The sequence below is a fragment of the Drosophila subpulchrella genome, chromosome X (assembly GCF_014743375.2).
Source record: "Drosophila subpulchrella strain 33 F10 #4 breed RU33 chromosome X, RU_Dsub_v1.1 Primary Assembly, whole genome shotgun sequence".
NCBI lineage: Eukaryota > Metazoa > Arthropoda > Insecta > Diptera > Drosophilidae > Drosophila > Drosophila subpulchrella.
The window spans coordinates 22,858,447-22,886,021 of NC_050613.1; the positions used below are offsets into that span (position 1 = coordinate 22,858,447).

The 27,575-nt window shown below is 41.2% G+C and overlaps 4 protein-coding genes across 4 annotated transcripts; 3 read left to right on the top strand and 1 right to left on the bottom strand.

Annotated features, from left to right (window-relative positions):
* Window positions 1–2,610: 2,610 nt before the first annotated feature.
* On the bottom strand, window positions 2,611–4,222 carry LOC119556963 (putative inorganic phosphate cotransporter). Its single transcript, XM_037869470.1, has one exon. It carries the CDS (start codon window positions 4,055–4,057, stop codon window positions 2,642–2,644), a length of 1,416 nt encoding a protein of 471 aa, XP_037725398.1. The 5' UTR covers window positions 4,058–4,222; the 3' UTR covers window positions 2,611–2,641.
* A 1,572-nt stretch (window positions 4,223–5,794) lies between these two features.
* LOC119557392 lies at window positions 5,795–6,449 on the top strand. Its single transcript, XM_037870136.1, has one exon. The coding sequence runs from the start codon at window positions 5,848–5,850 to the stop codon at window positions 6,265–6,267; it is 420 nt and encodes a 139-aa protein (XP_037726064.1). The 5' UTR covers window positions 5,795–5,847; the 3' UTR covers window positions 6,268–6,449.
* Window positions 6,450–18,435: 11,986 nt separating this feature from the next.
* LOC119557726 (Krueppel-like factor 3) lies at window positions 18,436–19,326 on the top strand. The gene has a single exon (XM_037870610.1). It carries the CDS (start codon window positions 18,436–18,438, stop codon window positions 19,324–19,326), a length of 891 nt encoding a protein of 296 aa, XP_037726538.1.
* A 430-nt stretch (window positions 19,327–19,756) lies between these two features.
* On the top strand, window positions 19,757–20,840 carry LOC119557184. The gene has a single exon (XM_037869829.1). The coding sequence runs from the start codon at window positions 19,814–19,816 to the stop codon at window positions 20,786–20,788; it is 975 nt and encodes a 324-aa protein (XP_037725757.1). The 5' UTR covers window positions 19,757–19,813; the 3' UTR covers window positions 20,789–20,840.
* The last annotated feature ends 6,735 nt before the right edge of the window (window positions 20,841–27,575 follow it).

Sequence of the window (27,575 nt, forward strand, 5' to 3'; positions counted from 1 at the left end):
CTTTGATTTTTGCCATTTTTCGCAAAAATAGATGATGTAACCCCTTACAAAAAATGAGAAAATTGGCCAAAAATTAAATTTTCCTAAAAGTGATGAGGATCGTTAGCATATTTAGCAAGCTGCTCAGAACAGTCGGTATTTTCGCTGTACGCCTTGATTTGACCAAACTACGATTGAAAAACTGGAAAGAAAAATCGTATTTTTGACTAAAATCTGAATCTCGTATTTTTGACAAAATCGGAATCCCATTTTTTCGCCCTAAAAATTCAGTTTTTTGGCTGCTATAAAGAAAATAGGCGTCAGATCGAGGAATGTCATACCTCGTTGAGCTCGTTGCTTAATTTCCAATCCATTGGCATTCAAACCTGGAAATCTTTGATTTTTGCCATTTTTCGCAAAAATAGATGATGTAACCCCTTACAAGAAATGAAAAAATTGGTCAAGAAATAAATTTCCCGAAAAGTGATGGGGATTGTTAGCATAGGTTGTCAGCTGCTCAAAACAGTCGGTCTTTTAGCTGTGCGCCTTTATTTGGCTAAACTACGATTGAAAAACTGGATAGAAAAATCGTATTTTTGACTAGAATCCGAATCCCATTTTTTCGAATTTTAAAGTCAGTTTATGGGTTCCTAAAAAGCAAATAAACGTCAGAACGAGGACTTTCGTACCTCGTTGAGCTCGTTGCTTAATTTCCCATCCAATGGCATCTCAACCAATCATTTTTTAATATTTGCAATTTTACGCAAAAAATTATAACGTGCAAAAGGCGCATCTTTATGATTTTGGAATATTTGACAAGTCGTAACACAATATTAAGTGCAAAATCATTGGAAAGTAAGCAATTTATCTGTTCTTTGTATAACATATTTAAATAACAATCTAGCTGGGACTGTTTGAATCACTGTGGTAACCAATTGGGATATCAGTTTCCTCTGGGCAAGTCCAGTTTTGAATTCCACCTTCACCGCTGGGATTTCTTCAAGTGAGCTGCGAATAAACACAAGTGACGTGAATCGCCCGAGATGACAATTCCCGGGCTTTAGCTTTGGCAATAGCTTTGTGCCGTGTTGCCGCTTTTCACCTGAGTCACCTGAGTGGGGGAATCCGATTGCGATTGCGATTCCCGAAACCGAATCCGAATCCGAATCCGAATCCAAAACAGGAGTTGCAGCTGGGAAATAGACGGCGGTGGGGGTGGGGGTGCGGATGAGGATGAGGAAACTTGCGGTGCACTTTGACATTTTGGCGCATGTTGAATCAAGTGAAAACCCAATTACATGTCCCGCCCTATCTAGTCGCTTCACTGGCGACAAAACGAAACGTGCAGACAAGTTAACATTCTGGCCAACTTTGCCAGCATTCAGGAGCTGGAAACCCCTCCCCCCAACCACCCAATAAACCCATCTAGCCCATCCAACCCACCTTACCCATCCATCCCAACCACCCACTTGGTGTCCTTGTGCTCGCTGGTTATTACAAGAGTGGCGAACATTTTGTGGCCAGGTGTCTGTGGGCGTACAGGTGAGTATCTGTGGGCGGGCACACCTGTGCATCTATGTAAGTATCTATGTATGGATGCCATCGTATCTCCCAAAGTCCCGCACGCAAATTATTGTTGCAATGAAACTTAAGCAGCTTAAACTTACCGAAACGCTTTCCTTTTTGGCCAACGAATGATGGAGACATCAGCGCCCGCGTTTAACATGATTTTCGCGGGAAGGGGAACCTCCCTTTTTAGGTAGCGAAATTGAAAAGCTTAATGGATTACGAGTCACAGATTAACTGGCTGAGTTTAAAGGTCCACGGAAATCGAAGGTGATGCCAAACAAATCCCCGATAAATGGCAGTTCGATCTAAATTTATTGGACACACACTTTACACACTTTGTGTAAACTTCATGGCTGAACAAAAAAACTGCACTTACATGTTAGAAATGCTAAAACAAGATAATAAACTTGTTAAATTTCTTTAAAAAAATACAGACAATGTAAAGGGGTATTTAAAGTATCTAAGTTACTTTTTATAATAAGTATCTTGACACCTCTTAAACAAATATTTAACAAATTGTAGCAGATTTCTGATAATCAAATTAATGACCCCTTAGGCTTTCTCTTTCAATCATTACTGACCACAACTTTATAACTAAGCTACATGTTATTTCAAAATGTGTCAAATAAATGAAATAAAAGCTTGAGAGATGTAACAAAAAATGCATATATAGTAAAACATTGAATGTTCTCGCTGAACATGGCCAACAATGTTAGGTTCGGCCGGCAGACGAGTTCGAATAAATCATTGTTAATTTACAAACGCCCTGTTGATGGCCTGACAATTTTCGGGTGTTGGCGAATGTTTTGGCCAAAACCATGACGAGGACAAGTGGCTATCGGATGCCTGCTAATTAGGCCCAGAAATGTGCCATAAAATAAATGGCACAAATGCGAAATTAAATGGCCCGACCAGGCCAAAGGACATGCGGCCATTTGATTGATGTCCTGATGGCCGCCGTTTTGGTTTCGGCTTTCAGATTCAGTTTCTATGTCTGTGGCCTTTGCGGCAACAGATTGTTCTATTTTCGGTTATTATATATGACTTTCTCGTACCCTTCTCTTTTTTTTTTCTTTCTTTATTAATTTCGATTTTACCACAACAACTTGCCACTGGCAAATATATTGTAAAAGCTGGCAGTGAAAATGAAGACACCAGCGGCGATGAAAAAGACAATCCGCCAGTTTTCCACGCAGGGCCTCTGGTCAATCACATGACCGGCCACCATGGGCGCCAGCAGGCCCACCAGATTGGCCACACAATTGGTGATGGAGATGAGGAAGCCGGCGAAGCGCGTGGACAGATCCAAGTGATTGATCTTGAAGCCGGAGTAGATGGCTCCGTTCAGGCCCATGCCGACGACGAAGATCAGGCAGGTGAGCCACAGGCTGTGGTAGACGAAGCCCACGGAGATCAGGGCCACGGCGGGTCCATACTGGCCCAAACTGTTCATCAACTTGCGGATCACGGTGATGGAGCAGTTCCGCCGGATGAGACAGTCGGCCAGTATGCCAAACACAATGGCCAGGATCCACATGGCCAGGTAGGGCAGCGAGGATATCAAACCATTGGACTTAATGTCCACATCCAGCACTCTACGCATATAGGTGGGCAGCATGGTCATCAGCGTTTCATAGCCATAGTTCTGACCCGCATGGGCCACCAGAATGGCATAGAAGGCCGGTGACTTGGCTATGCCCAGGAAGGGTATCTTGCCCGTCTCCTCCGGCTGGTTCTGCTGCCAAATGGCCTCCATGATGTGCTGCCTTTCGGCCTCCCGGATGCGAGTGCTCACTGCCGGACTCTCCTGCACCAGCCAGATGAAGAGGATGCACCAGATGGTGCTGACCAGTCCGAAGACATAGAATATGGATGGCCAGCCGCCATCGAAGCCATAGTGGGCCAAAAGGCCACTCAGCGGCATGGAGACAATGGTCCCAAACTGGGCACCCGCATAGACTGCTGCTCCGGCCAGGGATCTCTCATCGGGTGGAACCCACTGGGCCAGCAGGGAGTGTGAACAGGGCACAATGGGTCCCTCGCCCAGACCCTGGATGAATCGCACCACACACAAACCCACCGCACCACCCGATCTCGCCGAGATCGGGACAAAGAAGGCGGCCAGCGAATTGATCATCATGCCCCAGCCGAGGAAGTGCCGGGCACCGAAGTACTTGATCAACAGGCCGAAGGGTATCTGGGTTATCACATAGCCGTAGAAGAAGCTGGACAGGATGTAGCCCTGCAGCTTGTAGCTCCACACGAACTCCCCGTCCTCCAGCGACTGACCCTCCGTGTCGGTGTCCGCCTCCGAGATCGCCGTATGGTTGACCATGGCCACAATCGCCACCGACATGTTCGTCCGCATCACATAGGCATTGGCCATGCCGGTGAAGAGCATCAGGACGACGAAGAAGCGGGTCTTGCGCCACTTGGGGATCTCCTTGTCGGTGGCATAGCGTTCCTTCCGATCCTTGACCCCCGCCACCTCGCCACCTTTGTCGGCCATCTCGAGGTTACTTGCCTGTTTTCTGGGTGGCAAGCTTATGGTCTCCAAATTGTGTCATTTGAGTATTTGTTGTGCAGCAAGAATGTGGTATTTACTTTGGCTAACAATGGTATTTCCACATTTTTCAGTAATTTAATTACACTCGAGGGAAACGTATGGGTTGTACAGTTGGTCGTGTTTTGACATCTAAGCGAAAGCCCATAAGACCCTGAAATTTAAAGGATTTTTATCCTAGGCAATATTTACACTGGTAAAAAACATAGTGAATCCGAAGATTTCATATTCAATTCAAATATCTATCTCTTTATCATCCATCTATACCGATTTTTTAAAATGTTGTATACGAAAATATTACATTTTACAAATTATAGGCAATATAAGGATATTATTTTACTGGATTCAAATACGAAATACAACATAAACAACTGTGAATTCAGATATTTATTTTTACTTTTCCATTTCTTTCAGTATAATACTACTTTTTAATCAACTTATTGAATTCTTGGTACAATTTATACGTTCATTTATACTTCTTATCTCAAACATAATTTTTTAACGCTCTCATAACGTTAACGTCCCTATAAAGAAATCCTTTAAGTGATTTTTTCAATATTACTAAAAAATTATTATGGTTGGGGAAAAAAGCCGAAGCATCGTTTAAACCCGTATTAAATTCATCCAGTCAAACGACTTCACACTAGATTACCCCAGCACGCAATCCGATACTATGAAGCCCAGTCAGTCGATGGGGGAGAATCCTTTTCTGCTCGCTTTTGTCATTCATATCAATTTTGCATATTTTACGGCAGGCAAATGAAGCCATTGGCAAAACGAATGAATATGGCCGGAATCGAGGGGATTTACCATAAGTAGAATACAAGGGGTTAGTTTTTTTTTTGCGTAGGCGGCTCGGCAAAATTAAATTGGGTTTCTTCTGATGCAAACAACACAAATCCAATTGGATGCGGAAGTGAAGACAGGTTTAACCAGGGGTGACTTTATATTCCAGCAGCTCACTAGTTCTAGAAGGGTTGCTGTGGGAAAATGTTAAAATATTACTATAAGTATATATATAACGTTAAATTAAATCATTATAATAAATCTTTTATAATACAAGATTATAATACTCGGCAATCCTTAATATCCTTAATATTTTAGTAGGTGGTATAACACTTATTTTACAACCCTGCGTAAGTAGCTCGGCTGCGGTCCACTCAACAGCGATTTGGAGGGTGAATTAACCAAGTCCATGACTAATCCGCAAATTACTCCCAATTTTCGCTGAGAACCCGGCATTATCCCTGCAGGAATTGCGTGAAACACGGCTGCCGCAGAAGGGATTATAAGCAGGCGGCTTAAGCAGGACCAGAAAATACGGGGAAAAATGGCGAAAAAAAACCCCGGTGCTCGGATGACGACACCTTTGCGGCTGACCCGGACGGAGTCCTTCCATCTCTCGCTTGCCATCCCTGCCAACGGGGCGTATTATGCGCTCACACACGACGCGCCGCCTGAGTTGATTACGTATACGCAGCGATGGCCCATGAGTTGATTACGACGCACTGGCGGCCGAAATGTATGCCAAGTAATTTGCATAAACCGCGAATCGGTGGCTCGCAGACAGACATTCGTTGACACAGATGATCGGCATCAAAGGAGGTGCGAATATCCAGCCGAGTATGCGAATATAATGAAGACTGCTTGGCCCTGCCGTAGTCCTCAGAGAAATCCAAAAAAGCAAATACGTTTATCGATTCGTTACCCCTTTTTCGTATATATATACATAAGTTATGAGCAGTCGGGCGGCTGATCGGGGTCCCAATATCCAAAACTATCGACACGGCGGATCGGAGTGCTGCTGGCTAAGGCATCCCATCTCCGCCGAGGACACGATGACCCGACTGGCCTTGAGGTATGACACCAGCATAGGTCACATTTGCCGGGCCAATCGGATGCACTGGCAGGATGTCCTGCAGACACGTAGCCACATATGGGTCCCAGTGCCCATTCGAAGGAATCAGATGCCAATAGAGGTCCAGGAATGTCAGCAGATCCCCGCCAGAAACGTAACGCCCATTTCCTTGGCCAGCCCAAAAACCTTGCCACCCCATTTTTACCGCCAAAGCGCTCCAAATCCAAATCATTTTGCCGAGGAGGGAGATCCCCTGCTGATCACCACCAAAATCACTTCGAGCAACCCTCTCAACTAGAGGCACTTTCCCGTTTTTCGCTGAATATTTCATTAGAAAGCCACATTAGAAGGGAGCTGACAGAAGTTTCCTGACGGCGAACGACGAATGTGCCACCACACAGAGCGAAAGAGTCCACCAAATTGTCGGTATATGTGTAGTAAATATTTTAATATATCTGTAAATAAGTAAAAGTGTCCATAAAGCCGTTACTAAGAGTACCAGCATAAATATTTCAAAATTTATAAATTTTTTTCACTGCCTAGAACTTTTTACCCTCCATTTCCAGCAGCCTTTATCCTTCAGATGCAGAATCCTACGTTTTGGCCCTTTTTGAGCTCTGTGGTCTGGCTTTTTGGTGGCTGGGCTGCGGAAACAAAGGAGAGATGCGATGCCGAAAAAGCGAATGCAGTCGCTGTCGGCCGACAACCGCGACAACCTCCTGTCGCGCTGATTAGAAAACCCCCTTGGGGCTCCTTGCACAGAAATTGGCTCTTAATTGTGGCAGAAGTGAATTTGCCAGCAGCAGGATGCAATTAAGACATTCAGCGACGCTGCTGCTGCTGTGCTGTTGCTGCGATTTTCGCCCACTTAGCTGGACGTTTTGAGAAGCGCGTAGAGAGGCGCATTTACGCTTCACGCTGATCCCGGTAGGAAGTCCGTGTGCTCCGGTCCAGATAAGCGCCTGCTCATATTCAAATGCGAATATTAACTAATCTGAACGAATGGGAAGCGAATGCGAGGTGGGTGGGTCAGGACACCCACTCATCCGGATGGCCCGCCTCGCAAAAAAGAACAACGAGGAATACGCGTACGTGCTCGTGTGATAAATTCACATTTTCCGGCTGACAAGCGGCAGCCAGGACAATCGGCCCGGCATTGATAGACACGAGGTCGAGGTGGGACGTGAAGCCAGGTGAAATGGCAGCCGTGAAACGTAGCGGAACGCCGGTGTCAAAAAGGAAGTGCCAACAAAAAAGCCACCAAAAAAAATGCGAGCCACCAGTCGAAGTCGAGGGGTGGTGCAGAAATGAGAGGGGCACTCGTGGATGAGGCCACATTTTGTGCCTTTCCGACAGACGCAACTTTGAAATTGCTCTGATTATGCGGAGGCGAGGACGAAGGACACGGGATTGGAGAATCGAGAGTCGGGACTCGAGGTTTGGGTTTCGGGTCTCGAGAATCGGCACTCAACGGCATGTTGACAATGATAACGAAGTTGGCCACGGCTCTCTGGGTACACTCAGAGAAAAAACCATATAATGGGACTGACATTTCAGAAATTATTTTACTTTTGAAATACATAGTTCTATGATAATTAATTATATTAATATTATATTGTTTGTTATTGTAATTTAAGTATAAAAACATATTTCGATTATTGCTAAAAATATTTTATGCTAATAAGTAATAGAAAAAATATATGCTCACCATATGGAATTGAACCCATAGCTAGAATTTTTGTAACCTAATTTCAGTTAAGCAACATTTCTACCCAACTATTTTAAGAAACAGTAGGACTAAAATATTTTTAGGCAATGGAAAATTATACTACAAATTTCCTTGGTTTTTATATTATTCTTTTTCCTAAGTGCACAATTCAATGGGGCAATGGCGATGGGGCACAAAAACAAAAGCGCACATCGCCAAATATCAAATGTCGCATGCCGGCATTAATATTTCATGAGAAATCATAGTTTGCTGATGCGTATAATTCAAAGGAATTGCAATCTGAATTAATTTTTGAATGCCAAGCAGCCAGGTGGCATTTATATTGATTCGCTTTAGAATTTACATGGCTTGCCGCCCAATCGATTGATTGATGAGTGGGTCAGACAGTTCGATTTAATGGTGCCGATGGGGTGGTGTTGCTGGTGGTCGGTATACGATGGCACTGCATTCGGGTACTCCGATATTTGCGGATCGATTCCCAGAAGTTGCACAAAGAACAAAGTTCTGCGAGCGAAACTCATTTATTTGTTTTCCGCCGTGACAGTTGAACCATGTAATTATACACAGACAGCCGGAGCTTCACTCTAACCATTCTGATATTCCCATTCCCATTCTGATTCCCCTTGGCTTCAGTTTCAGTTTCTGGCTTGGGTTCGGGTTCGGGTTCGGGGTTTTGAGGCGACTTATGAATTATGACAGTTTTGCACACCACGCACAACTTTTGGCCGGGCTTTCAAATAGAAATTATTAGAAAGTTTCCAGCGAAAGCGAAAAAGGGGGTGGGGGGGGACAGCTGCATGGCATGAGATTAGTGCAATTGGGAGTGGGGATCGGAATCGGAATAGGAATAGGAATCGGATCTCTTTGAGAAGTGAAAAATGAGAAATGGCTGGGGGCCACAATCCAAGGCGTTCTCATATTGAACGTTTTGAAGGTTTTCGTTGAGTTTTTGATTTATGTCTGTTTGCCAGGGGAGTGCTGCAAGGCGGTGCTGCAATGTGGCATTGGGGATTACGTTCACAAATGGCACATATGGATGGGTTGGAAGCAGATGCAGCTATGCGACAATTGTCATCTGAGCGGATTTTTTATTTGCCACTGCTGGATTTTGGCCAATAACCAGATTATGAAGTTCTAACAAGCCAATGGTAATATATCCATTACCATTGTGAAATAATGTTCTTAGAAAATCAACCAGTTGCTGGAATTTGCTTTTGCTCTCACTTGGTGTTAAGTACCTCTAAAGATATAATATTTTTATAAAATATAGGTTTTGATTTTTATCATTTTTTGAATATTTTGATAAAATATTATACAAATATTATTTCATAAACTTTTTTATGGGAAATTTAAGAGTCTTAGGAACCTTATCAACGTAAACTACGTAACCACAAATGTTATGTAATGATTTTTTTAACACATTTCTTACGTATGTCTTTAATTAACTTTTATACCACAATCTTAAGACCTGCATTACGTATACCCACCATTGCTGTTTAACCATTAACTGCATATTTATCGCATTGCATTCAAGACATCGCACATTTCGCACTGCCAATTATTAATTGCGAATTTCGAGGCGCTCTGGCGTCGCATGAAAAACAATCAACAATCATCATGACCAACTGGCCAGATGAAGGTTATTGAATTACATTAATGGTGGACGCTACGGGATTGGCCAAATGGGAGGTCCTGGGCCCCGGGAGCGGGGACAACGTCTTGAGTCGCACAGTCGGATTCACACTTGTACCGCCATCATCATCACCATCATCATTCATTCGTGCAATGTGGCATTCATTTATGCATTCATTCGCATCCCTCTCGCACTACCTGTCTCTTTCGCCCCCCACTCTACCCATCTCTTTCTTGCCATCTCAGTCGCATCTTCGTTTATTCGCTCATTTAAGCATTCGTGTTGTCGTTTCAGTTTCAATTTGCCTTGGCAACATTTTCGCAAATGTCTTTTTAATTGATTCGCAGCGATGCGAATAAGAGACGAAAGAGACGGGTATACATACATCTATATGCGATGCGAAAGAGATGGTTATAGAGCAGAAGTGAGAGGAAGAGAGAGAAAGGGAGATAGATCTACCTACCGGCTGCCGAGTGTAATTATAAATTGAATTAAAAGGCGCACATTTCGTCTTTTAATTCTGCTTGCTGCTTGAGCTTAATTAAAATTTCATTATGTCCCTCATATATATTCCCTTCGCTGAAGGATGACTGCGAAATAAGAAGGAGCAGCAGCAGGAGCAAAAAAACTACACAGCGATATATGTATGCACAAAATATATTTGACAAGCAGCTTTACGAGCGAGCAGTAAAAATACTTGTTCTCCATTAATGTTTGCCTAATGCATGCATAGTGTCACTCCCCCAAAAAAAAAAAAAAAAACCCAACCTCCCCCCCCCATATTATTATGCAAAAAAAGTGAGAAATACGAAAAAAGTACCAGAAAATACTGCCAGCAAAAAGGGCTTAAAAAAGGGAGAGTGAAATGGCAGCGCAACTTGTCGACATGAAATGTTGTTGTCATTCTGTCTGGCAATTGCCCTTCTTGTTGTTGCTACTGTAGTTTATCGTCTTTGGTCTATATACGTACATGCAAACAGATAGTTTTATTATTATTTGCCAGTGTGTTGGTGTAGTTGTGTGGCCGTTGTTGTACTGTTGTTGTACGTTGTTGTACTGTTGTTGAGTTTATGCATTGCAGCATTGTTGTAACAAAGCATAGCATAGTTTTTAGCGCAAATCAAAATGATTGATGATGATGGCCGCTCTAGATCTTGCACCCCTCATATGAAATGCCCCGCCCACCATGTCATGTAACCCCACCCCCCTCCCCCTTCCGCCTGCTACAACAACAATGGCAACAACAACGCCTACACCAACGGAAACAAAAACAATAGCTACATCCACTTGACAGTTATGGCTGCTGATATGCTGCAAATAAACTAAATAAATCCTCTTTTGTGTAATGTCATTTTTGTGCCACTTTGTTTTCAAGGCAAGCATGCCCCAAGTCAAGGGCGTAGTCAGGTATGGGAAGGGGGCAATCTCCTGAGAGCTTTGAAAATTTTTTTAAATACCATTTTTATACATTAATACTAATTATTAACAGTTTTAAAAAATTCTATGGGAATATTATTAAACAAGTTCAAAAAAAATATAAAGTAATGAATTTTTGTATTCCATTTTTTATTAAAAAATATGTTTTTTGATTTTTGATTTCTGAAAATTCTGCATTTTCCATAAAAAAGAAAGAGGGAGCGAACTTTGACACTGGCATTGTCTGTTTCAATTTCAATTGTAAATTGACACAGAGCCCGAAAGTAGGCAACAAATCGTGGGGTTCTTGGAAAAGCACGAGGGCTCACCACATGGCACTTCATTAACTTCGTGGGGCAGCAACATAAACACACAGGCACACAAATTGGCCAATCGCTTGAGTGAAGGATTATTTGCCCTTTGCCCTTTTGGTGGAACTACCAGCCCCCTCTACCCCTCAACACCATCAGCATTCCGAAAACCCCCCACATCCCCCTTCCATCATATTAATATTAGGCATACTTGCACTGCAGCTGCTTGTGGTAATGAGTGGGTGGCTGGGCGAATTTCGACTGCGGCTGCCCCTGCGGTCGTTGCAAGCAGCTGCAACAAAACCCCAAATTGTTTAGCATATGCTGGGGGAGGCAGCCACCCAGCCACGCCCCCTTTCGCTGTTCCAACTCCTTTGGAGCGTACAGCAATTCGGACATGTTAATAATGTTGACTTCTTGGCCATGCCAAAGCCATTCAACCAGTTATAAATTAAACGCTGTTTAAGCTCTTAATTATAGGCAGAAACATAAGCTGATGGAGCTTAAGAATTTATAAATTTTCTTGGGAAATTATCTTTGCTAGCCGACTGAAAAATCTGGCTACCATATATTACTGCGTTATCAATGTCCCAATTTCATGATAGAAACCTTTTCTTTTTTTTACATTGAAACCTTTTCACATTTTTAGTGTGTACTCACTGGTTAAATCACGTTTTGACACTCTGAAAACTTTTAAACATATTGATTGGTGTACACTTATTTCCACAATTAATTTTTGATGACAATATCTTATGAAATAAATAATATGAATTTAACTGAAACTGCCAACAAGAACAAGATGCCAATAAGATTTACCCATTGGTCACAAAAAAAAGTGTGACCCCGCTTTGTTGTGCAATAGGCGACTATCGATACATTATTATTTGCAAGTCTGCCGATTACTACGTATTTAACATTACGTTACGTAATTTGCTAACCTGATTTCCTGTGAACTTTGCTGACTAAGCATACTTATAACCCAATCTCTTGCCATCTCCTTCTGTCAACCATTTCGGCATCATTCCTTTTGTCTTCGCGCTGTCAAGTCGACAACTTCTCCAGAAAAAAACTTAAAAAGACGAGATCTTTCTTTAATTTCGCAATGATCCCGATAATTATTTTATTGGCCGGGCCAGTGGTTGCGGTTATTTTCTACGTTTACTTTAACCTGTCGTCAGTGGCAAGCAAGAGTAGTGAATTTAATCTCATTACCGAAGTGCTAACGCTGGAAAGGACGATTCAGCAGGTATTTAAACGTGGCCGTGGAGAAAGAATCTATGACGAGGAACTGGAGGTCTTTAGGCGCAATCTCATGGTGACTTTCCGAGAGGACGTGATTAGCCAGTATATAAAAGAAGCTCGTGAAAATTCCCGGAAAATCGTAAGTTATCTTTATTTGTCGTTTCTACTGGCGTTACCTAACAATCTAAATATACCTAGAAATAACTGCATGGAGAAGACTGGAGCCGCATCTCGGATGTCGAGCTGTTTTTTTAGCCCAGGACCCGAGTTCTTGAGATTGCACCCGCCAATCCACCAGTTAACAACGCCGATTAAATGTGATATGATATGATGAGATCATTAAATATTTTACAATGGCTGAAATGTTTACCAGAACTTTCTTTTTAAGAGGTTATTCCCACCAGCTCCCATCACTTTCGACTGTCATACTTATTGTAATGCCCACTGTTCTACAAGTCGGGCCAACATCGAGCTGAGCTATTAGGGAAAAACCCAGGACCCAAAACCCGTTTTCTGTGTGTGTGCCAATCTGTAGGCACTTTGCACTAAACATAAATTTCCCAGCAGTTTGACACGACACGGAGAAAACTCAAATTATATGCGAGTACATGGATAGGGCGTGTGTGTGTGGGTAGGCACACGCACACCCTGACAGCCGTGCGTGCGTGCGTGTGTGTAGAACAAGCCTTCAAATTCCCTCGGGGACTTTGGCAGAGTGCAATGTCTGTCAACACTAATTGTTGGCTCCTGCTCAGCCGCCCGACTGCTGTCTTTGGCTACAATAATGTCGTGTGTTCTCGTGGCCGTAGATGTATTCCGGTGTCAGGACCCGGCCCCTCTAATACAGCCTGTTTCAGGACCTACACCGCGCCCTCCCCGATCCGCTGTCCGCAGCCTGGTGTGTTAATCCAGCTTACTAGTCCGTACACTAAGGGAAAACCACATGCTACTGGCCCTGTGTAGCCTTACCTTACTAACAAAACTATATTAAATACACAGTAACCTCTATAAGCAAATTTTGGTAGGATCTGTATTGGATCTGGAAGTCCATAAAATTACAATAGATACAAAGCATATATCTACATATTTTTGATAGGTTTTGAAAGCATTATAAATGGTTCCCAAAATATCCTATTATAATACAGAAAACCAACGGTTTGTGAATATAACCAAACGATGTTGATTATACAGGAACATCCTGATTTTAGTACAGCATGCCTTGAATTGGGTAGTCCATTAAATAAATATACAGGTATAATTTAATATAATATATTATTTAGAGTCCCATTCATGTGGAACTACATTTCAAGAGCTTAGGTAAATTATAGATCCACATTTTTTAATAAACGCTTAAAAGGGAGAAGGAACATTTTTAAAAAGTATTATTTATTCTCTGGTAATAATATTTATAGAAACTTATTAATCATATCCTTAAGTTTTGTATTTGGTTGTACCTTATTGAGATTTAAATCCTTAAGGATTCTAATTTGTGTTTTATATATTTCATATTTTAGATTCCAAAGTATGGAACCCTGTTTTTATGTGCCTGCATAATAGAGTGGTTAACCAATTTCGCCACATCTTTTTTCTCCCTGTAGACTTTGAGACAGGAGCAACGATGTCCTGGGATGTCGGCATTAGCTGCGCCCGCTGCAAACCGAATAGCTCAATTTTGGTGGCGAGGACAAGACAAATACTAGGGGTTGTACTACACAACACTAATACTAATGCTCATACTAATGCCTCCTCGGGCCGGGTGTCTAATTAAATTGGGTCAAACCAGTTAACTCACTTGTCTTTGGATTACGTTTGCATCTGACTTAAGCTCGGTGGTGCTGGGGATCCTCTGGATCTCCTATATTGTCGTTATTTTCCGTACTTTCACCTGAACCTTCCGCTCGACTTGTCGAAAAATTGCTTTTCCCGAGGACATATATAACAAATTGCTTTCAGGCTGTGCCGCTGCTGTCCTCAAAATCAAATTATTGTCCTGGTTAGCATCGCACCGACATACATATAGACACACACACACTGAGGATATAGAATATTGTCTTTGGCGAGTTTATTAAAACTTTGCTGTACCACCCGGACCAGAATCGAGACTTGGACTTGGTGGCAGGAAACTTTTGACCTGTTGCTGTAACAAACTGACTTTGAGGCACTGCAGCTGGAAGGCAGTAGAGCTCCTCCAGGAGCCACGCCCACTCCGTTAGTCCTTTCGTCCTTGCGGAAAGTTGGCAGCCAAGTTTGCAGCGCTGCTTGGCTAAATTGTGTAATTAATTGGGAATGCCAGGCTGAACAGGACAATGCTGGACCTTGGCCTGTTGGCGTTTTAAAATTCCATCAATTAAATTCTGGCAACTTGTTTGTTCGCCGTTGCTCTCTGAATTAACACGTTTACATGCTCCTTGACTCTTTAAAACTATTTCCTTTTGACTGTGATTTAAGAACAAATTATTATTTTATTTTTTAAAACCATTTAAAATAATTTTATAAAAGCTTTCCTCAAAATGTAATTCCAATTAGTTGATAAAAGCAAAGCCTATGCGATATGCTTGTAATTAACTCCAATTACCAAGACATTTGTGCTCCAGTTTCTTTTCTAATCAAGTTAATAAACTCTTCGGCAATCACAGTCAAATTTCCGACTCAAATCTTTTTGGCCACCGAAATTGATTCAATTAGTGCACACACATATGCGAAAGTAACTAGGTCACTTAGCTTTAATCCGTTTTGGTTAAGAAAGTAATCGATACTAAGCACAAGGATTATAAATATAAATTTGACATGTGGCATGCAGGGGAATTCAGATGCCGAGAGCTGAGGCAATAAATGCCCATAATCACAGGACACGAGGGACAAGTTTAAGATACAGATACAGCTAACAGATACAGCTACAGATACCGATTTAATTTGCCACAACAGTAAGCCGCACAACATCGTTCTTCTTTCTTCGCAGAGCCCGGAATTCGCAACTGAAAGGCAAAACAAACTTGTCTAATCCAATGAAAACAAGCAGCTCAGCTGCGATTGATAAGGGCAAGTCGGACTAACTAGGCAACCGAAGCGATTCCGTAACCCCAACCCAGCTTTTAGTTATATATATGTATATCCTGACAACCGCTTAGTTCATTTGAGTGCTGCCAGGACGACAAGGACAATAATATCGTCCGGTTTTTGGCTTTAAGTCCTCGGATTTGCCTAGTAAATACTTTGCAGCCGGCTTCAGAATGTCCAGCTTAAGTGAGTTGCAGTTGAAGTTGGACTTTTTGGGGGTTCGACTGAGCTGAGCTGAGGTGACAACATTTTGCCAAGCGCAATTTGCAGTAAAATTGTATGCATAATTTCCGTTATGACACTGCGGTGCACCCAAACACACACGTTTGAAGAGAGAAATGTATTTGCAGTCAGATGCATAGATAAATGTGGTTACACATTCCAATACACTGGCAGAAAAACAATACCTATTGGTACGAAAATTATTATCACTTAAAAAAGAACTTTAACCGTTCAGGTCCTTTTGAAAGTGGATATTTAAAACAATTTTAATTTCCTTTTTTTAATACAATACGATTTTAGGTAAGATTATAAACATATCTTAATTTTTGTATATATTAAATTCAATTTAAGATTGCCAAATAATAATACCCAAGTGTACCTATTTTTTAATAAAGGATCAGTCTTAAAGTAAAGTAAAGTCAATCGGGAATAAAATTACAATTATAAAATTATATTTTCCAGTGCGTGTTTATTTTGTCTTTGGATCTGTAAGTAAGTGGACTTGAAGCCATGGCAAAATACCAGAAATGCCTGCAGGCGGCATACTAATTTATGTTATCCTCACCATTTCACTCCGGCCACACAAAAGTGGATACCTACATATATGATGGAGAAATCAGAGTCGCAATACTCTGCAGTAATTACAAATGGCTCGAGTCGAAGTCGCTGGCAGATCCCACAATTAAGGATCCGGAACTTTAGACTCCAGACCCCAGACCAGTTGATATCCCTTAAATCCTTTTAATGACCCCGCGCAGCCTTTGATTTTTGCAATATCAATTAGCGTAAAACGCGTAGGCCGCCAAAAACTGGAGAAAAGTGGTCGGGGGGCATTACAGCCCATAAGGATTTACAGCTGCTGATTATTTCATTAGGCGAAAGTAAATTTAAACGCCAGCCGCACGTTAAATTTATGTTAATTTCCAAAGGGCTGCCAGCCAAAAGGGATGCCCAAATGGCATAGACAAGGCGCAGGAGTTGGGGAAACTGAGACTGAAACTGGAACAGACAGGCTGGGAAATGGAGATTTCAGGGGGGAAAATGGGGTGAATATAAAGGGGATAGATGGAAGAACTTTATTACAGTGTATGCATAATTACATGTTATTTGGGTACTTTTTTTAAAAATATTTTGCAGTATAATTTAAGTGTATCTTAAGCTTACATTTTAGTTTAATCTATGTTTTAGAGTACCTAATGTTTTCAGTTTTTAAAGCAGTTCTGACAGTCAAAAAATGTTCATGCTTAGAAACTAAATTAAAAAGAAGGAATAATAATATTTCCTAAGAAATTAAAAGCTTTTATAAGTATATATTCAAAAGTTTATGGTGTTCTGAAAATCTATCTAAATAAAACGCATATATTTTATATATAGAAAAAGATTTATATTCCTTTAAATCGTAACCCTGACAACCACAATGCATCTAAATGGTTAGAACGTCATCTAGAAAATTCCCCAAAAATAATTTTTTGTGTTTTTGTTTAAGAAGGCATCTGAAAAAATTCCCCAAAATGTATATCTCCGTTTTAGAGGGTCCCATATGCTGCAAATGGACCGCTGCCAAGCCGAAATGCACACCCAAATTCCAGATAGATAACTTTCCGTGAACTTAATGCCGCACATATCTACGGCTCACTTGACACACATACACGCACTTGTTGTGCTCGCATTTACTGATCGACGGGGAATATCCATCCCCCCGGGCATTTCTAGTTCGCCAGTAATAATCCATTAATTAACAACAAATTTGTATTGATTGTCCGGCGACCAAAACAAAAAACAAACGAGTGAGATGGCACGAAGGGGAGAGAGGGAGACAGAGATCGACGATCAGGTGCCGTCGGCCATAGATTATATACAGCTATATAGCTTGCCGATCTCTGGCCTGACACGGCTTGGCACTCGGCCCTCGGCACCCGGCACTTGTCACCGATCCCATATCGAACCGACTCCAGTACCCCTGACCGTTTCCCGGACCCGGCCACCAAAAACCCGGCACATGTGTCGCCGATCAATGGCAAACATCTGGCGCAGTCGCTATATGGTTGGATGTATCTTTATCTCGGCGGGACTAATGAAGCCGGCAGCGGGTTAGATACGTTCTTCGCCGGCTAATTATTCCCCAAGGGATCCTGGCCACGAATCACTGGAAGCGATCGAGCCACGATCGCAGTGAGTGCATCTCTGGGTACCCAGTGTTTTACAGAGGTATGCTGTTTTTTAAGAAAGGAGTAACTCATTTATTTAATTCTTAAGAAAGTTGGATATGATATTAAATAGATTAAAATTAAACTTAAAATAAGAAAGTAAACTTTGTTACAATGGTCTACAATTTATTTCCTAAACCCAACATTTTGTTTTTATAATATTTACGCATTAAGTTTATTTGGAATTATGTATAAATTAAAAAGTATTTTCCATTTATTACATAAATTAAAAACTTTTTAATAAATAGCAAATAATGTTGAGAATGTAAGCTTTATAATAACAATATTTAGATAATGACATTTAAATCGTTATTATCTTACAATAAATTATCATACATATATCATGTTCCTAGTAATTCGATTTTTATCTATACTAATATTCTATAATTTATTATTTTTATTTAATATCTTAATTTTTGTTTCACAATTACTTATATAATAATAATATTTTTAATATTTTATAGTAGTAGTCAAAATTTGGTGAAATAAAAAATCACAAAACAGGGCACACGATAGTTGTAAGCCCTGCGATTACTGCACAGATACGATGGTTCTCATCAATATTTCTGACGTCTGTCACTCTGGACACTCCGTTCCGTAGATATTATAAATATTTGGACACTCGGCCGGAGTCCGCTCATTTGCGATCATGGACTTCTTTGCGACGGGTGAATTCCAGCAGCTTTACAGCGATTTGGACGAGGAGCCCCTGGCCGGTGGCGATGCCCTGCTGAATAATGCCTCCAATGTGGTGGACTTCGAGTGCCCCTATGCCATGGATAACAGCTTTGCCGCCGACAGTGGTCACCTGGATGGGGAGCAATCGGATTACTATGGCATCATCACGCTGGACAGCAATAATAATGGAAATATTCAGGTGGAACTGCCCTACACAGAGGATCCTTCTCTGTTTATAGACTTCAATGAACTGACCGTGTGTCCGCCGGATTTGAGTGACTGGGAGCAGCGGCTATTGGATAACTATGTGGAGATTCCGGAGCTGGTGGACTTTCTGCCGGAGCGGACACCACTGTGCACGGATAACTGTGCGGATTTTCTGGAGGAGAGTAATAGCAATCTCCGGCTGGCGGGGCCACCACCTGAGATTGGTAGTAGTCCTGCGAGTCCTGCGGAAGCCACAGCCCCACCAGCACCTGCCCTCCAGATGAGCGAGAATGCCGCCGGCGAACGGGGCTACCTTTGCACCTTTGGGAGTTGCGAAAAGATCTACGCCAAGCCCGCCCACCTGAAGGCCCACCTGCGAAGGCATCTGGGCGAGAAGCCCTACGTCTGCAGTTGGCCAGATTGCGTCTGGCGCTTCTCCCGATCCGACGAATTGGCCCGCCACAAACGCTCCCACTCGGGGGTGAAGCCCTACAAGTGTGACTACTGCTCCAAGTGCTTCGCCAGGTCGGATCACCTCACCAAACACCGGAAGGTCCACGAGAGGCGACTCCAGGCCGCCTCCAGGGCCGGCAGACTCATCTCCGACGACCTCTATGCCGTGCGACCCGGTCGAAAGCGAAAAAACCAGCTATAAATATGCCATTCTTAAAAACCCACCTAGTTTAGGTTGTCCAAAAAATCACAAATAGATCTAAGGCCAGCCCCATTTTTTGTTTATTTTATTTCTTAGTTAATTATACAACTAAAACTTAATTGTTTTTTGTGTTTTTGATTTACAATCAAATGGTGATAAGAGTTTATATTTCTTTCCGCATTAGTTAATCAATTTAAAGGGGTTTATATTGTAAGTACGCCAAGCTACAATGGATTAACAAGTATGGCTGTTTTTCACAAGCGGGTGATTAAATTATGAAAATCATAAACCAATGATAATTCATTTAAGTGCGCGTATATGATTTAATTAAATCGTTAATCGAATTTGTTAATATGATGAAATACGTACAATTTGCATTTTTATAATATTCTTTAGTTGCCCAACAGTAGGCTGTGTGTATAATTTCATAAATTGAATGGTGGATAAACATATACTTTAAACACACTACACAAACCACTTCAGCAATATGGATTTGAAACCACTCAAACTTGATTTACCCTCGACACCAAAAACAATCCTGCCATCTGGGCTTCGTTTGAAAGAATTAAGTCAAATGCCCATTGGATGTCCCCTGGAAAATTGTCGTGAATTGGTGTCCCCACTGGATTTACTTGACCACCTGAGAGGTTATCACCGTTTGCACACACCTGGTGATTCATATTTTCACCTGGCCTTCGAGGCAGAACGCTGCCTCCTGACCTTTGATCCCTCGCAACTGCCTTGCCGAAAAACCATTTGTCTGGGCGTTCTTCTCTTTGGCGGTAAGCGTAAAGATGTGGGTGCATTACCCGGAATTCGAGGAATCTGCCGCCCCAATCGTCTGCCACGGAATATTGGTTTAGATCCGCTCCATAATTTCCTGCCCGTCATGATATTGGTGAGAAAGTGCACCTTCCTCGATTGGTCGTTGCTGGACAGGAACAAGAAGTCGGATGAGGATGTAGCTCCAACATGGAAGCACCCCGAGTGGAGCGATCCAGAAGGCAAAGGATACCAGGATAGGAAAAGACGTTATAGGTCAAAGTGTAGGGGCAGAGCAGAAAACGGCGAACCCACAAGATCCAGTAAAGAACCTAAAAGCGATGATCTACCCGAAAAAGTAGAGAGCTCGCAGCTCGAACATCCTGATAGCGCAGAGGATCATGAACTCACTGATATTGGAGATTTGACAATGTACGTTATTTGGACCCAAGGTGCCCCCTGCATCAGACCTCTCCACGTTTCCATGACCGCTTTCGATCGCGTCTTATCGGAGGGTCGGAGTGCCCTGCGTCGGGTGGCCAATACCGGCAGGGTTTATCCAGAGATCTGTGGCAAGGAGCTGCCCAAGGACCGAAACTGCATGACGCTGAGCCAACGGGAAATAGATAGTCTATGCGGCACAGGATATCATGTCCAACTGGAAATGATCCTGTACGAGAACCCGCAAGAGCAAACTTGATTTTTTTCATTATATTTTGTATTAAAATGGGGGGATATAAAATATAAAAAAAAGGGGGGAAAAGAGGAATGTGTATATAAAAGGGGTGAGGAGTGATAAGGATTGTTAGCATAGGAAGCAAGCTTCTTAAGCTGCAGTTGAAAAACCACAAAAAAGTTATCACTGTTAAGAACCAGAATTCACGCCCTAAAAAGTCAGTATTTTGGACGGGATAAGCCAAATGATGGTCAGATCAAAGAATGTCATACCTCGCTGAGCTCGTTGTTTAATTTTCAATCCAATGGCATTCAAACCTGAAAATTCTTCATTTTAGCCATTTTTCGCAAAAATAGATGATGTAACCCCTTACAAAAAATGAAAAAATTGGTCAAGAAATAAATTTCCTGGAAAGTGATGGGGATTGTTAGCATATTTAGCAAGCTGCTCAGAACAGTCGGTATTTTAGCTGTACGCCTTGATTTGACCAAACTACGATTGAAAAACTGGAAAGAAAAATCGTATTTTTGACTAAGATCTGAATCTCGTATTTTTGACAAAATCAGAATTTAATTTTTTTGCCCTTAAAATTCAGTTTCTTGGCTGCTTTAAAGAAAATAGGCGTCAGATCGAGGAATGTCGTATCTCGTTGAGCTCGTTGCTTAATTTCCAATCCATTGGCATTCAAACCTGGAAATCTTTGATTTTTGCCATTTTTCGCAAAAATAGATGATGTAACCCCTTACAAAAAATGTGAAAATTGGTCAAGAAATAAATTTCCCGGAAAGTGATGAGGATCGTTAGCATATTTAGCAAGCTGCTCAGAACAGTCGGTATTTTAGCTGTACGCCTTGATTTGACCAAACTACGATTGAAAAACTGGATAGAAAAATCGTGTTTTTGACTAAAATCGGAATCGCATATTTTCGCCCTAAAAATTCAGTTTCTTGGCTGCTACAAAGAAAATAAAGGTCAGATTGATAAATGTCATATCTCGATGAGCTCGTAATTTTAATTGCAATCCACTGGCACTCAAACCTGGAATATCTTAATTTTTGCCATTTTTCGCAAAAATAGATGATTTAACCCCTTACAAAAAGTGAGAAAATTGGCCAAAAATTAAATTTTCCTAAAAGTGATGAGGATCGTTAGCATATTTAGCAAGTTGCTCAGAACAGTCGGTATTTTAGCTGTACGCCTTGATTTGACCAAACTACGATTGAAAAACTGGAAAGAAAAATCGTATTTTTGACTAAAATCTGAATCTCGTATTTTTGACAAAATCTGAATCCCATTTTTTCGCCCTAAAAATTCATTTTTTTGGCTGCTATAAAGAAAATAGGCGTCGGATCGAGGAATGTCGTACCTCGTTGAGCTCGTTGCTTAATTTCCAATCCATTGGCATTCAAACCTGGAAATCTTTGATTTTTGCCATTTTTCGCAGAAATAGATTATGAAAAAAATGAAAAAATTGGTCAAGAAATAAATTTCCTGAAAAGTGATGGGGATTGTTAGCATAGGTTGTCAGCTGCTCAAAACAAACGGTCTTTTAGCTGTACTGCTTGATAAGAATAAACTACGATTGAAAATCCACTGTAAAAAGAGTATTTTTGAATCGGAACCCCTTTGGCTGGCATGAGGACGTCCCATCCGTTATGCACTGTCATATCGCATACTTTACGGCTTTCAGGGCGAGTGCTTTTGTACAGTTGAAGTGAATTTACAGCGCAACTTGCCTGTATAATGGCATTTACTTTATGCAAACATTGCCGAGGAACACAGCCTCAAGGAGACCCGCGCTGCAGGATCCAACAACAACAACAACAACAACAATTATTGCCCCACTCATTAAGGCAAACGGCACTGCACTGCACTGCACAGGACCTCCTGCTTATTCGAAAGTAATTAGCATAAAAATAAATACCACTCATTAAGTCATGTTGTTTTTATCTATTTACTGGTTGATATTGCCGTCGTAAGAGTCGTTGGTTTTGTTTTTGTTTTTATTTTTGTTTTTGTTTCTGTTGGTGTTGATGTGCTACCCCCATTGGCAGTCCCCAGTCCCCAGAAAGGAGAAGTCCTGGTGGCAGGACCTCCATTGAGACGACAAGAGGGCAACTGGGGTTATTTGCATAGATGCAGCCACTGTGGAACTGGTTCAATTAGCCCGAGAGTCTGGGTTTACCGAAGAGGGTGATGAAAAATTGAGGAGACAGGTGGCTGCAGGTGGGACATTAAGCACATATCGATCCCAGGAGAGCAGCTTAATTTAATATATATTTATACAGGAAATATGTTTTGGGTTTTCACATATATGCTTGGCACACTAAACCATTTATAAATCTATCAATACTTATTACACTACCTTTCTGACAAACAATATATTTTAAAATTTACTCAATTTCGTAATATTTTCACCTCTTTCGTACACCATAACAAAAAAGTGAACTCCTCTTCGCTGCAAGCAAACGTAATCCCACACCTGAAAACCTTTGATAAACTGCTCCGAACGATTTGCCGCAAAAAAAAGGAACCAAGCCACTTTTTGTGTCATGGACATCCGATAAGTTGTCTTCAGTATCCAGTATCTATATCTGCAAGAAGCTTGCCGCTGGCTTAAGGATAAATTTGCTTTTTGTCGCAGCTCGAGCTGGAAAATTCCGATTGCAATTTTAATTAGATGCCATACACACATATTCAGTGAAAGGAAGAAAGCAGTGAAAGCATAACTTCTTGTGCGCCCTGTGGGATATATCCGCTGTAATGGAGGTGCAGATACGACCATATATACCATATATGTACCATACATATATGTATCTATCGGTTAGCAGATGAGTCAATGGTGTGGGTAAAAAGACAAAGCGCGGTGTGGTAAGAAAATTCAATTAAATGTTCATCAAAAACTACAAGAAAAAGTGTTGAGTATCTGTATTTGAGACTGTGGATGGTGGGATCCAGAACAAAGGATACGGATAAGGACAATGGCCGGGGAGCCAGGAAAGAGAGAGGGCGGTGAATCAGGACCTTGATGACGCGACGCCAATGCCTGTGACTGTGGCTCTCTGACTTTGTCTCTAAATGCGAAACACGTCGCAGTTAGGGGGTTCCGGGGGCTATAAGTTCTCTAAATAATATTTTATTAACATACTTGTACTAGTACTTAATATACCTCTATCTTAGGATCCTTAAAAAAGACAATTTAGTAATATAATAAATTAATAAATATTTAAGAAACTCTTTGAAAAATAAACCTAAGGACTAAGCAATCCCAAAATCCCTTCTCTGAACTCGCCCCTGAAAGTATCTGTGTGTCTGTCCTTAAATGTGTGCGCGTTTTCTATCTGTGTGTCTGTGACTTGGCTGCTGTAATCAGCGGAAGATGATGGAGAAGATGAGGAAGGGGCAGAAGCAGTCGGAGGTAAGGCAGCAGGAAGAGCACAAAAGTTATAAAATACCAGATAGATAGTAATTGCAACAGTTCTGTCTTCCCTCTCGCTCTGCCTCCCCCCTATAGCCCTCTCTTTCTGGCCCTGTCTGTGTGTGTGTGTGTGTGGCTGGTGAAAATAAGCAGGAAACTGGAAATTACAAATGATACGGAAATAATGCGATATCATGAATCATTTTTACGAGAATCGAGACTTTGATTCTCAGGGGCAAACGATTGGCCAGGGGATCGGCGATGAGCTTCCACACACACTAAATATATAATATATATATATGTATATGGGGAGGGGATATAATATATCCCCTGAAAGTGCAGGCTTGTGGCCTCAGCTTGAGTTTGTGTCAACAAATTTGCATTGCATTGGGCGACCAACTGGCGGCGACCACACAAATAATGTCAACAGCATTTCCACTCATCAATAAGTGAAATACATAAAAAAAAGTGGTGGAAAAGGAAAGCGGACAGTTGGGGGAAATTCAGGGCGCATCGGGTTCCGTTCCGGCTCCTTTTGGCGTCCATTTCCCAGGGAGTGCGGAAAAGCTGAAGGCTGGCATATTTATTTTGCCGCCCCTTTCCCTTTGTGCGGCTGTCGCATTCTTGATTTAGCAAATTGACTGCCATGAAAATGCGGAAAACTTGCGGAAAAGTTGCCAGGCGCTTAAAGCGTAAAGGAATTCGACTCAAGTTCTACGGCCAGGTATTTTCACGTAGTTAAAAACGCCAAAATAAAAAAAATGCCAAAGAAGCTGGCGAATGGAATGCCAAAGACTGTATCAAAAAATATTTTCAAATATGGGTCTTTACATTCTGTTTTGAGAAATATTTTCGAAATGTTTCATGGTTATGCAATAGGTATTTTTGAAACTTTTCTTGTCTTGTTAAAAAACAAAGTAGGGTGACCCAAAACTTTTCTTCGAAAGATCATAACTTGATCAAATATAACTAAATTTTAATGTGACATCTGCATAATCTGTAATAATCTGCATTTAAGTTTAAGTTTTGATATTTAAATTGATTTTTGGAAAATTTTAATGAGATTAGCAGTTTTAAATTTTTTTTTTTTAAAAGAGTTGGAAAATGATGTATTCTGTTTCTATGGTCATACTTTGTGATCTCACTATTTATGGCAAAGCTACAAGTTGGGCAAAATGGGTTGGGTGAACCAAAATCCTGACCTAGGACATTTTTAAACAGCACTTGCTTCATATAACTGAGGAACAAGTAAAGTAATCGATTACAAAAAAAGGGGGTCTAGTCACAAGCCCTCCTTGGGCTCAAATCAGCTCAAATCACAGCTAGAACTTGGCAAAAACTTAAACCATGTTCAGCGGGGACAAAAAAGGGGGTTGAACCCAAAAACCAAAAACTCTCGACTCAACTCAACCGAACTGAACTCTACTGAACGGAATCTGGAGCTTGGGTCCAGAGATAAAGTCAAATACTTGACAAGTCGCAGGTAACAAGTATGAACTTATGAAGTCATCAAGAGTGTGTGTGTGTGTGTGTGTGTTGGTCTTTTGCAAAAGTGCTGCAAAGTTTTCAAATTATTTTTGGTTACATAATTGGAATTGATAACTTTGCCAGCCGGCACAGCACGAGAATCATTTGGGACACATACAGCTCTCCCTCTCCCTCTCTCTTTTTCTATCTCTTTCTCTTGTGCTACCACACACACTACCCATCTCTCTTCAATGGCCATGTTGCCATCTCTTTCGCACACGCCGATCCGCACTTGTATTTGTCAATAACAAGCAATTTAACAATTTTGTACACAGACATAGAAAAAGCGAAAAACTCTTGTAAAGTTATCATTCAAACTTGAAAATCAATAGAACTTTTGATACAACTCCACAGTGAGAAAAAAAGAAAGAGTAGACAATGAGAGCGAGAACGAGAGGGGGTATAGGTGTGCGAGGGAGAGGGCAGAGGTATGTGAAGGCGAGAGGTGAACATACACGTGACATTTTTCCTTTGTGGCTTAACAACATACATTTTTTACCAAAAAATTCCGACAACTTGCTTTTTCCTCCTTTGGAGTTTCCATTTTTTTTTAATTTTCTTACTTTTAGCCACCCCCTTTTTTGGGCACACCCCCCTCCCCATCACCCCCCTTGCTATCTGCCGTCGACGCCGCTCAAGAAAGTTAATTAAGAAAGTTTGATTTCTTATGGCTAAATAACGCTCCAAAGTTTCACTGACTGACAAATATCGAGCAATAATCAAAAAAAAAAAAAAACGGGAAGCGAATACGAAAAAAAAAATATGAAATTCTTTTCCCACAAAATATTTCCTGTTCTCCTCCCCTTTTTTGGCGATTGATAAGATGGGGTTCCGAAATTTTTTGGTGGGCGGTCGGGTAATAAAAACTTTTTCCCTGGCCCCTTTTGTCTGCCTTGGTTACAAACAAATCAACAAATATTTGTTTCTCCTTCAGGCCATATTCTTGACTTTTTCCATATCCAAGGGCATCCACACTTTGACTTTGAGAATGTTGCAGCCGAAAAAGGATTTCATTTTCATGCGTTGCCAAAGGAACATACACTTCCATTTTATTGCCTTTGATTACATTTCATATATTTATTGGAATTTTAATAAATAATCATCATGATTCATGACCAATTGTACATGATATTATTAATATTTATTTATTTAAATCCTTTGAAGAAATCTTTGATTCCTTCAAATATAGTTAAAAATGAAATTAATGCCACTTTAAAAAATAGGTTTTGTAAAAGTTCTTGGTCAACATATTAAAATCGTTTGATTCTCCCTTAATAAATTTGTATTTCGATTTTACTCCACAAGTAACAGGTATAAAAATAAAATCCCTAGTTAGGGCAATAAACCACTCAACGCTTGATTTCTTGCTTATATTTATATGCATTTTATTTGACAATTACAATATTTATTAAGTGTGAAGGCCCTCGGCTTTATGAGCTGTTAAGTGGGATCCAAAGGAAAGGGAAACGGCTTCAATTGGGTTGAGGGTCGTAAAGAAATGACTTATGAGCTGTTAACTGGTCCAGACAAAAAGGACCACCGAAAATCAGAGTCATGAATTACGGCAATTTACAAGGGTTATTGATATGGCCTACGATGGGAACCCCAACAGGCTAATTGGCCAAGTCAAAATGCCCGAGCCTGGCCAAAATTCGTAGGCAAATTGCTGGGCAAAACCAAAAAATGGCCCCGGCATTCATGTCACATGCGACCGAAGTAAGAAAGAATATTAAAGAAGCTGCCACTGCGAGCTAAACAACTTAATGACTTCCTCCTGCTAGTTAGGCCTCCATGCACAGCCACAAAACAGCAACAGCAGCCAAAGAAATACACAGGAAAAAACTTAGGATTCTTAAAAGTTATTAT

Bases quoted from the DNA above. Each gene is read 5' to 3' on its own strand.
- LOC119556963 (XM_037869470.1), bottom strand. From the start codon at position 4,057: ATGGCCGACAAAGGTGGCGAGGTGGCGGGGGTCAAGGATCGGAAGGAA.
- LOC119557392 (XM_037870136.1), top strand. From the start codon at position 5,848: ATGAGCAGTCGGGCGGCTGATCGGGGTCCCAATATCCAAAACTATCGA.
- LOC119557726 (XM_037870610.1), top strand. From the start codon at position 18,436: ATGGACTTCTTTGCGACGGGTGAATTCCAGCAGCTTTACAGCGATTTG.
- LOC119557184 (XM_037869829.1), top strand. From the start codon at position 19,814: ATGGATTTGAAACCACTCAAACTTGATTTACCCTCGACACCAAAAACA.